Below are 12564 nucleotides of genomic sequence, written 5' to 3' on the forward strand. Positions count from 1 at the left end.
CACTAGTTCGTCGCCTTCAGCTTGGTGTGTTCCAGGCTTTAGGATTTTTTATAATTGTTGACAACCAGACTCTAGAGAATCTTGCTGCACTGGTTTGGTTCTGATCAGGCCAACAAACTAGGACTAGTTCGCAAAAGTAGGTTTTTCAAAAAATCCAAAATACCTGAAAGGGTATTTTCATTTTTGGGTGAACTATCCTTTTAACATTAGCCTACTAGAAGAAAGTTTGAGCAAACAACTTTCAACAAACCTTGCCAGAACGTTAGCCAAAGATTTGAGAACATTTCCGATGAAGTTACAAAATGGCTGCATTCACTCATGTTACAAAATAAGGTCGATAATCATTTTGACTTGCTGCACCAAAAGAGAGCATTTGACCACCACTTTATCTAAGGAAGAGTGAATGTTGCAAATACAAGGCTGTTTTCGTTTCAGAAGATCACACTTTTGAATTACTTCCACTAAGGCAGTGAAGCACAAACTAGCTCACTCCAGCATCTCCTCTAATCGAATATACTCAAAACGCAGCCTGTTTTGCTCTGCAAAACCAAACACTAGTGTTCAGCCAGGAGGGCATCGCGAAGAAAAGGTCATCGCAGGTCATGCTTTATGTACAGTTGGTGCTCAGGCATTTTCCAGGTTAATCACTCACAGCCAAGCAAATTTCACCCCACTATAACTGCTTCAGTTAGATGCCATCATCACCCATGCACCTTATGGGATGCTTGATGACTCGAATGGAGACGGTGTGCTTCATAACACAATAGCGAAGTGATTATGAGAGCTGAATGGGAGACAAAACTGAGAGGAAAGATGCTAATGACGGCATAGTGGTAGTCATTACATTTAAGTGCACTGTTTTCTCAATGTTCTGGTTGACGAGATAAAAGTTGATTGTTGTCATTTGGCTTTTTTTGCACAGTGAGATGTGAAAACACTCTTGTTGAGATACATTTGGGCCATTTTATATTATCTATAATAATTTTTTACTAATCATTTCAATGACTAAAAACCTTCATGAAGAAACTGCTTATAATATAAAATGCAAACACTGCTTTGGATGCAATACTTGCTTAGAGCTTGCTACATAGCCTATTATATGCTGTTCAGAGCTGCACGATCTGAATAAATTGAGAATCACAATTCTTTTGTTTAAAATAGAGATCATGATTCTGAATAGACAACTAAACAAAATAACATATAATTTACTAGAGGTAAATTATAATATATATATTAAATGATTAATTTAATATATATAAATGATTTATTTAATATATATTAAATGATTATTATGGTCACTTGTCGCCACCTACTGGTATAACTGATTTAATCTTTTTTTGAAGCATCAAGTTACTTTTAAAAGGTGATTTACTCTATTTTACTCACTACCGTAGACATCAGTGTTTATATCCGAAATATAAACTTTTCTACCAGTGGTTCTTTGATAATTTCAATGATTGTAACACAGAAATAATGATAATGATACTTATTTAGGAATAAGATCGCATGGGTGTTTGAATCAAGCTCGCGATCTTTTAATGATTGATCGAGTGCTCTGTACAGTAGGCCCACACTTAACTCTTTCCCTGCCAGTGTTTTTTTTTTTTTTTTTTTTTTTTAAAGCTGCCAGCTACCACCAAAATCTTTAATAATTTTCACAAAAATTTAATGGCCCCCATGATATTTTGTTTGAATATCTGAACATTCAATATATCAGAAGAAAGAACAGGGCATCTGCATATATAAATAAACAAAATCCATATTATTCTAGCTTCATGCATTCTTTTTTATTTATTTTTTTATTTTTATTTATATAACACTTGAAAAAAGTGTTTCATAAAAAAAAAAAGGCAACATTTTGAACAAAATGCTGAGAAAATACTGTTTTTATTTTATTATTATTTATTTATTTTTGTATGTGCATAACCATAAGCAATGCCTTTATCACTTGTTTCTGCTCCTTTTTTGCCTGTTTTAGATCCGGAGATTCTGTACTCTTTCTGAAGTTGCATAATAGCGCCCCTACCATATAACATTGAAAACACAGAAAGCCGAAAAATTCCAGCAATAGTGGGGAAGCATTGGCTGTGTCCAAAATCACATACTCTCGAGTAAGTACCTATCGAGTAAGTACCGCTTAAAAAGTATGTTCTATATACACTAAAAAAATGCTGGGTTTAAAACAACCCAAGTTGGATTGAAAATGGACAAATGGAAGATTTACCCATCGTGCTAGGCAGTTTTATTTAACCCAACTATTGTTTAAAAATTACTATATAGCTGGCTTAAAATGTACCCAAAATAGGTTGGAAATTAAAAATCAGACACATAATTACTATAGGCAACAATAATAATCAAAAGGTGAACATTTATTAATAAGCTATTTAATAAATGTTTATTGTTTATTTATTACTCATTAAACTTATTAATAAATGTTAATTTCCAGCATACTTTGGGTTAATTTTAAGCAAGCAATATAGTAATTTTTAAACAATAATTGAGTTAAATAAAACTGCCCAGCACATTGGGCAAACATTTAACCCAACCGCTGGGTTAAAACAACACAATTGCTGGGTTTGTCCATTTTCAACCCAACTACTTTTGTCACATAGTGTTTTTTTTGCCTACTATATAATAGGGAAGTATGCAACTTCGGATGCACCCATTGTCTCTAAATGACGGAAAATTCCGTCAATGGTGGGGAAAGAGTTAATATGCAAAAACAGTTTGCAACATGCAATGATGAATATTTGCATGCTACATTGTGGACACATGCATGTTTAATTTATTATCTCCACTAAAAAAAAAAAAGATGTTTATCCTTTCTGATCCAATTTCATGTGAAAATGTCTTTAACACTCAACAGCCTGGTTGAAAAAATTAGTCAAGATGATATTACAAATTTTGAGCTGAAACAAAAATTTGACAAAGCATCAGTGCTTAGAAACACCGTTTTTCACAGCAACACAATGTTGCATCAAATGCTACCCTCTTATCCTACTGCAGAATGTGTATTTGCATTGGCAATTGCATTGGCATTTAGCTTTATACTCATCTGTCTTCTTGGGGCCGCAGGCCAACACGGCTGCCTTTTTGCTTTAAATATTTATGCAGTATCTGGAGGGGACAAGGGGGCAATTACAAATACATCATCTGGACCTGATCAATAGCTAATACAGGTTACTAAATAAAATGCTTTTAAGAGAAGTTACATATTTGCCCGTTTAGAGTCAGCAGACAGACACAATTAGTACAGAATACAGCCATTTGCAATTAAATTACTGAATATTTGGACTGGCATAATAGTGAGATTTGTTGAGTTTCAAGATGCTATAGACGTCTAGAAGATTCTGGGAAAAGTTATTGGCTGTCTCCTATTTTCATATTAGCATCGCAGGATCTCATTGTGTCTGTTGGATTATTTATGAATGCGACCCCAGTATAAGTAAATATTACGAGGCAGATAGGGTCGTAAAATATTATTGAACGGCATGATGTTTATTGCAGATTTGCTAGATTAAGATAAAGTTTGCGCGTCTGGTTATGTGATTCAGCATGCGCCGACACACATACATTTTTACTGCGATACCCCCTGCTATTGATATCACAGGGGGACATCAAATATTCCTAGGAGAGAGAGAGAGAGCTTGGATAAAGGACATGTTTCATGTGGAAATCATTTTATTCAGCATTAATAATAAATAACTGAAAGACCTGATCTTAGACCTCTGTTTAACAGACAGATGGACAGCGACTTAACATTTTTAGAATCCAACCACATCCTGCAGTGCTGATGAATTTAAAATTATAATCTAGATTTTTTTTTTCTTTTTGGAAAATAATCGCTCAATATGTGCTTTTCGTGCCATTTTTGGGGGTCATGTTTAACCCTGCTTAACATAATTCTGGGTTATCTTGTTCCACACTCTTTGGTTTTGTTTATATATATATATATATATATATATATATATCTTTAGAGACATTTCTCCTTATATAGAATATTTTTGGCATAAAGTGTTTTTTAAAATTTAATCAAGAACCTTGGAGTTCTATAGACTATAGATTTAAACCATTGATTGGGCAAGCACAGTAAACAACCATTTTTAATAACCGCTTTCCATCTGGGAAGATGTTTATCATTCCATTTAATGCTTCTTTCAGGTGCTGAAACTAAACACATTGCATTAAGTTTCTGCAACTATGCAAAATGCATTAATATTTATGAGGCAAACATTGTTTATGTTTGGGATTGGTCCAACACAACGGTGGGTATTTTGTTTGTTTAAATAAATCAATGATATTGCAAATTAACTTGACAGCCAGTAATCACCATGCATTTTTGTTGTATGTAAAAGGAAGCTTTGTCATTTTAATTATAACTCTATTTGTGTTCCATATGAGAACAATCTGTGGAAGGTGTGACTTGCATGTGTGATTTCTGCCACAGTGCTTAAGAATTGCTACAATGTGTTTTACAAAATGTTTTTTTTATTTATTTTTTTTATATCTATAATCATGCGATTTAATGGAAAACAATGTGTAAATATTCTTTAAAGTCCCCCTGTGGTGAAAATCAAGTTTTTAATGTTGTTTCTTTAAGACAAACCATTTGCAAATTCATAAGTCAACACCATTATTGAGTATTTTTTCTTTGAAACAGCAGTGATCTAAAGACAGTCTCAAAAACACGGTTTAAATCGATCGTGTTTCTGACGTCACAAACTATCTTGTAATCAATCATGTCAACGTGCGGGCAGACATATCAGGGTTAGTTCACTAAAAAATGAAATTTCTGTCATTAATTACTCACCCTCATGTCGTTCCACACCCGTAAGACCTTCATTCATCTTCAGAACACAAATTAAGATATTTTTGATCAAATCTGATGGCTCAGTGAGGCCTGCATTGACAGCAAGTTAATTTACACTTTCAAATGCCCATAAAGGTAGTAAAGAAATATTTAAAACAGTTCATGTGACTACAGTGGTTCAACCTTAATGTTACGAAGTGACGAGAATACTTTTTGTGCGCCAAAAAACAAAATAACTACTTTATTCAACAATATCTAGTGAAGGGCGATTTCAAAACATTGCTTCATGAAGCTTCAAAGCTTTACGAATCTTTTGTTTCGAATCAGTGGTGAAACATTTTGCAACATCTGTCTTCTTCCATTCTTCAAGAATGACCTCTTTTAGAGATTGGATGCTGGATGGAGAGTGATGCTCAAATTGTCTCTTCAGAATTCCCCATAGGTGTTCGATTCTTTGTATTCCTCACCTTTGCGACGCCATACAGTTTTGAAGCCATCAGTTCCAAAAACATTTATCTTGGTCTCATCACTCCAGAGTATAGAGTCCCAGTAGTCTTCATCTTTGTCAGCATGGGCCCTGGCAAACTATTGTGTCACGGGAAATAGTCACCCCAGTTTGGCTTTCTACTTCTTTAGATAACTGCAGTGAACTTGCATGTCGATTTTCTTCAACCCTTCCCATCAGAAGATGCTCCTGTCGAGGTGTTAACTTCCGTGGATGACCTGGACGTCTCTGTGAGATGGTTGCAGTTCCATCTTTTTTAAAATTTTGTACCACTTTTGCTACAGTATTCTGACTGATAAGTAAAGCTTTGCTGATCTTCTTGTAGCCTTCACCTTTCTGGTGTAAAGAAATTATTTTCTTTCTCAGGTCTTGTGACATTTCTCTTCCATGTGGTGCCATTGCTGACAGCATGAAATGGGAAGGGGTTTTAACACCCTTTTATAGTCAACTGTCTGCTGGACACCTGTGTAATGAATAATTAGACTGACCTGTGGTTGAATTCTTGTTAAATTAGACATTTGTAGTCTAAAATTTAGCTTTGCTCCAGAGACTTTCACTGGGGTGTACTCATTTTTGCATCACCCTAATTTGAGTAAAACTGAAAATGTTGTACTCTAAGTTATATTATTAACCTTACTTTCATGTTATAAGTTAAACAGATGTTATATTAAACTTAGTCTTGTCAACATTTTGGAAAGTCTTTTGTGTTCATTGAGATATTGTTTAAAATGTTACTTTTCAAAGGGGGTGTACTCATTTACGCTGAGCACTGTATACTACAAATAAAAATACACCATCACAAAACATGTCGTATTTGTGCTTCGTGATGTGAATGTGTACAAGAGCGTGCGCGAGCAATCAGCACCCTAATATAACTGTCTTTAGGACCCAGTTCTCTGTCTGTCCCTTTCTTTGTAGTTATCCCCCTTTTCTTTCTTTCAAGAGAAAAAAATAAATAGTGAGCAGTATGAGATTCAGTAAAGAAGATCTGAGATCACGGGGCGTCAATGCGCGTCGGTGCGTTAGTTAAAGAGAGAGAGGCGCGGTGGAGGATCAGAGACCCTCATTCTTCGCGTCTGATATTATAGTGAATTATTATGGGAATTCATTAAGGCTCGTTCCCGATCCACGTGCGCGCTTTTAAACAACACTCGTGATCCTGTTTCATCGGCTGGCAATAAACTTTCACTTCCCGGTTTTAATTATCAGCCTTTATTCATAAGAACAGAGCGGATCTGGTGGATCACAGGTGGGTGTCCGTTCCATAGAGTACAGCACGGTTCTGGATTTTGTGTTTCTGGCCATGTGTGGAAATGATCAGCCATATGTTGCCATTTACATGGAGGTCATCATCACAGCGCGAGTCGCGGACACTTGGTCATGTTTTTCTCATCTTATGAATTGAAATGTTTGTAAGAGATATTGATATTCATATCATGAATTGTTCCACGCTGTAAATATTAATGAAATGTGTGGGATCCATCATCAGGTGGATCGTATAGACCCGTGTGCGCTGATGGACCAACTTAACATCGTCATTGTAGTCTGTGTGATCGGCAGTATTTTACTGAAACAAACCTCAGTTTCTTCACTTATTTATAGATTTGGTCTTTTGTCTTCTTAAACACAGGTTTGAGTGGCAGAAATGAGGGAGAGGTTCGCGCTTCATCTTCTCATCTTCGTGTTGACGCTGTTTTGGCACACCAGGTAGGACTGACAGTCTTGGTTTCGCTCTTTAAATGGGCTTGGTGATGTTTTGCATTATAATACACAAAAATAACACACATACATATCCATTGTTTTATCACGTTTCTGGAATGTGGGATTGACACCAAGCCTCTTGTGTCCGTGCGTAACTGGAGACTTTTACGCGGCGCACGACTCCGGTGGTCACCAAAAGAAATAGCTCCTCTCACAAAGATTGACAAAGACATGTTTATTTGATGAGACATTAATTAATGCAAGTTTAATTCATGCAATTATGTTTGGTTGTTGGAGAGGCTTCGCGAAATCATCGAATTTTGTACATGATCGTGGGTGAATCCTCTAGGTGGTGCAGAACAGCGTTTATGGAACCGCGAGGAGCGCTTTCCCATTCTGGGGAAGTACTACAGGTGCATAGGCTGATTTATTTTTCTTTCTTTCTTTCTTTCTTTCTTTCTTTCTTTCTTTCTTTCTTTCTTTCTTTTTTTTTTAATTAACATTAAAAGCTAAAGGAATGTAGTCAAGCGTTTACATTCTGGTTATGCATAATCATATTCATATTAAACATCTTAAACATACATCATACAGGAAATGTCACTTGTTTTTGTAATCGTGATCCCAGCGGTTGGTAATTGCCTTATCCACTTGTCAAAAGGTTGTTTATTTAACAAAATATTTTATATAAAAAAAAAAAAAATAATACATTCATATACTTACAAGTGTATATGAACATGTTTTTGTCTTAAATTAGGTACAATGGCAAAGGAAAAATAATATTTTGTAATAAAAAGTAATTTCCAAATATTGAATAATAATACATTTTGTTTGTGAATGACACTTAATAGACTAATCATGAATTTCTGGCCTTTTCATAATAATGGAAAATGTCAAACCTGCAATTTTATAAATTAGGGGTCTCTAACATGAATTATATGCTTAATATGTGAGCAAGAAAATTGCCTTTTCTGATGCCAGTGTGACATAAATCATTGGAAATATTATACATTGTCTGATTTTCTAGATGTTTTGGAAAGTTTGGGATAGTTGCAAAATATTGTGGAAAGTCGAAAATGTAAAATCCAACCAGAATTACACCTGTAGTATCTCCCTTTGAGTGTATAACAGCAGCACGTGTGTGTTTTGGAGTAGCCAGTGAGTGTGTTTGGCCTACATTTTGTTTGTTTTGATCCTAGTGATCAAATATTAAAATTAAATATTACAATTAAAAGGGTTAGCCTTGATTTTGTTGCAAACCCATGATTAAATAGTGACCACATGGATTATAATTACTCTGATGCTTACATTCAGCACAGGTTCATGCCAATTTAATTTGAACTTATTGTAATGGCCTGTTTTCTTTTTATTCATATTAAATCATTGACTTAGACCCCTCTCCTGGGACTGAACATGGTCACATCATGCCATACCAATCAATAAACCAATATCATATAAATCTAGATAATGTATGTAATAAGCAACCCCATCCTCCTGCTTGTGTCATAAAGTCAATTCATGAAATATGCTTTACTGGTTTCCACGAGAATTGAATTCACTCTGAATAACTGTGGAATCGGGACGGGATCAGATAAACCTCCCCCTAATCTGGGTCATGCATGGTGCGCCCTGAGAAAGGAGCATGAGGGGGAGGTTTGTCCTCCAACCGAAGAGGAACCGGAAGAACAGTGCTTTCTATAGCTCTAAATGGGTTGATATTATAAAAAAAAAATAAATAAATAAAAAATCTCTTCAGGTTTCTTATGCTTTACCCTCACCCAGATGCTAACATTATGACTGGCTTCAAAGCCATGTAATTAGCTCATATTAAATACTCTTGATGTATGTCAGGCCTATATAGGAATTAGGTACAAATTTGCCCTATAATGAGGTATCACCCCGTGGCAGAGCGCAGATTTATACATATGGTGATTTGCCAGTTGAACTACTTTGGTGCGTTTTGGATGGAAATCACATTTAGAGCAACTTGCACAGTCATGTCCATTTACAGTCTATGGCTCTGTTCCAAAACCTAGTGAGCTTCCTTGCTGCTGCCTATAGACAGCTTCCTTGCACTGCAGCATCCTAACTAGGGAACAGCTTAATTAGCTCAACAGCTCATGGTTGATTCCAGTTGAGTTTTACGTTAGCATGTTTTTAAGAAGATTTACTAAGAGTTACTATAAAAAGCATAAAATACATAGCATACACAAATATTGGATTAAATAGTCTATTGTAATGGGATTTTATTGATACTTTTTTAGTATTAATATATTTAAAGTGTATTAAAGGTGCATTTATGCCATGTCGTAATTACTGTAATTACAAGATTTCAACTTGTAAAAAGCATTCCTCGTAGAGCTCGTAATTACTACTTGTAAGCTGGGAATTTTTGGAGATCGAGCTTTAGTTGGCATCTGCAGATGGCACGGCGGATTGTGTTTACAGACAGTGGTTTCTGGAAGTATTCCTGGGCCCATTTAGTACTGTCATTGACACAATCATGCCGATACCTTATGCAGTGTCGTCTGAGGGCCTTGTCCCTTACTCACAGAGATTTCTCCAGTTCCTCTGAACCTTTTGATGATTATGCACTGTAGATGATGAGATTTGAAAAGCATTTGCAATTTGACATTGAGGAACATTGTTTTTAAAGTATTCCACATCACAGCTCTGCCCATCTTTACTTCTGAGAGACTCTGCCTCTCTAAGACATCCCTTTTATAGCTAATCATGTTACAGACCTGATATCAATTAACTTAATTAGTTGTTAGATGTTCTCCCAGGTAAATCTTTTAAAAAATTCTTGCTTTTTCAGCCATTTGTTGCCCCCGTGCCAACTTTTTTGAGACCTGTAGCAGGTATCAAATTTGAAATGAGCTCATTTTGTGCATAAAATTGTAAAGATTTCTCTGTTTAAACATTTTTTATGTTATCTATGTTCTATTGTGAATAAAATATTGGCTCATGTGACTAAAGTCTTTTAGTTTTCATTTTATTCAAATTTAAAAAACGTCCCCACTTTTCCGGAATTCGGGTTGTAAAATTTGGCCAAGTGTCTCAAAATGCTGACTATGTAGGTAGCTCACTAGGCTTTGGAACAAGGAGAGTGTGTTCTTACATTTAAAGGGTTTAACAGTCAGCTAGCAAACAGATCAAGTTGACACTCATAATGCATGCATGATTGCTTATGCTAATTAAGCCAATTATGCTTAAGTATGTTAATTATATTCCTGAGCAGTGTTTCACATAAACTTTCCTGTAAGTAGAACATGTGGAACAGAGTGAAAGATCTTATAGCGGTATTGGGGAGTTACTGTAGCAGCTTTTGCAGAAAAGAGGTAACTTTTTTCAGAAAGTAGCAATGTAGTCTGACAAAACACTTGCTTTTTTTTTATGTTTTATTGTATTGTGCATAAGCAAACTAAGGCAGTAATCAAAGCAATCTCCTAGAATAGTTCTCTCTCTGTCAAGTCCTATTCATTTCAGCAAAACTATTTTAGTCTTTTCAGTTCAGTGAAGTATAAGAATATTGTCATCACATACAAAATCGCCTGCCTGTCATTTAATGTATGTATGTATGTGTGTACAGATGATGTCTGGAGGGAATATTTGTTTTTAACGACCCTACAAGTTCGATTAAACATCAAAATATGAGGAAAATATGTTTTTTTAAATATTTTAAATATGAGGAAGAACAAAACACTAAACTTAATTAAGGTATTTATCTGAGAAAATTATTTGGCCAAAAAAAAAAAAAAAAAATCACACTAGTGTAAATACATTATATGTGGCTGGCATATTGATATCCTTACACTTTTTGTATCAGAAAAATAAATAACTTAACTTTAAATAACTTCATTGTAGTTAGCTATTTTGTTTTACTAGCTTGTACTGCAGCTTACTACTTTTTAAAGCCTAGCTTGACCATAATGTTGTCTTCAAAGTAGCTTCCCCAAGTCTGCAATTATGATTTAAAATTGAATTTGAATCCAGTACAATGATTCTCAGAACATCTTAGATGAGAGCTGTAACTTGCAGTTTATGAAACTAGAATAATTAAAGTCATAAAAGACATCAAGAGCATTTTGAAGATCAGGTATTTCCTCATTTCAGCCAGTCTGTAGATTCACCGCTTTAATTTTTTTCATTATCTTTGAAGTCTTTCCCACCCTGTTCATGATGACACTGTTAAGTTCACACATACTCTTGACGTTTGCGCCTTTGTTGTGTAGGTCAGTGTCTGCAGATGCCACAACAGATGCCTTCAAAAACAACATCACACTCTTCACACGCATCCTGGACCGCCTGCTGGACGGATATGACAACCGGCTGAGACCCGGACTTGGAGGTGAGTTATAGTAGTGTGTGAATTAAATGGCTTGCTTTTGATATCCAGTTAAAGATGAAAGATGCCATGAGGACCAGATATGAAGGCTGAAATTATCCTTGCTCTTCTCCAGAGTCGAGTTTATCTTTCCTCAAGCATCACTCTGTCTGTAGCGCAATGGATTTGAACAAAGCTTGGCACTAACTCTAAGAATTAACCTTCAGTGCATTTGGATCTAGCATATCTCTAGCAGTTTTATCAGTGTAGTTTGTGTCTGATGTTATGACGATGAAGCCAGGAGCACATTATGGTGCTTATGGTGACAACAGAAGTACATTAGCCCAGATTAGAGAGATACCGAGCACCTGTTTTTATTGATTTGTGTGGTCATGTACACAGTGCTATTATGAAGCAGCTCTTTATTGGCTGACATAAAAGAAAGCATTTTTCAAATGTTTTGTCACTTCTTAAGTGTCACTGACATTTTTCCATTAGAAGATTAGTTTAGCTAACAAAGGCTGTAATGGCATGCAGGATTTCACTGAACCTTATGGATCTGTCTGCCGCTGTAGTCATCCATCCTTTAATAGGCGTAGAAGGACTGTGAGCTCACAGCATTGTCTAGGGTTGGGTATTGTTTGAATTTTAATGATTCTGCTTATCGATTCTGATTATTATCAATTCCTAATTTTGATTCCAGTAAGGTAAAATTAAGTAGTAAGGTTTAGTAAGGTTTATTCTTACTGGAAAACATTTCATTGTAGCTGAATACCATGAAGAAAAATCAACAGGCTAAAGAACACTTAGACAAGGAAATTTTGCATATGGTTTAAAAATACCATAGCAAAAACAACTAGCCTGACTAATATACATTTAAAGCATTATTAAAGACAAGTAAACATTTAGTAATTAAAAAAGAACAAATAAATTACACACAAAGGGCTGTATTTTAACGATCTAAGTGCATGGTCTGAAGCACATGGCGCAGGTGCATTTAGGGCGTGTCCGAATCCTCTTGCTAGTTTACCAACAGAAAAAAATGGTCAGCGTGCCAAGCGCATGGTCCAAAAGGGTTGTACCTCATCTCTTAACGAGTCATGGGTGTGTTTTGGGCATAACGTGCAATAAACCAATTAGAGTCTTATCTCCCATTCCCCTTAAATGTCAGATCTACGTGGCGGAATTTGCAAGCGGAAAGCTTAAACGCTTCGCCCAAGAGGA

At 35.6% G+C, this 12564-nt stretch overlaps 1 protein-coding gene across 3 annotated transcripts in view; it reads left to right on the top strand.

Annotated features, from left to right (window-relative positions):
- The first annotated feature begins 2045 nt into the window (after positions 1–2045).
- The window catches only part of LOC127494528 (gamma-aminobutyric acid receptor subunit alpha-2), an 86868-nt gene continuing 76349 nt past the window's right edge, over positions 2046–12564 (top strand). Inside the window, exons 1-3 of one of the 3 annotated variants that reach the window (XM_051860487.1) lie at positions 2046–2111; positions 6946–7022; positions 11249–11364. In XM_051860487.1, coding sequence (XP_051716447.1) covers positions 6961–7022; positions 11249–11364 — 178 coding nt within the window. In that variant the 5' untranslated portion in view covers positions 2046–2111; positions 6946–6960. Of the gene's footprint in view, positions 2112–6241; positions 6565–6641; positions 6728–6945; positions 7023–11248; positions 11365–12564 lie in introns of those variants that run through there. The other 2 variants (XM_051860485.1, XM_051860486.1) reach the window with 2 other exon arrangements.

Source organism: Ctenopharyngodon idella, chromosome 14 (genome assembly GCF_019924925.1).
Source record: "Ctenopharyngodon idella isolate HZGC_01 chromosome 14, HZGC01, whole genome shotgun sequence".
Classification (NCBI taxonomy): Eukaryota; Metazoa; Chordata; class Actinopteri; order Cypriniformes; family Xenocyprididae; genus Ctenopharyngodon; species Ctenopharyngodon idella.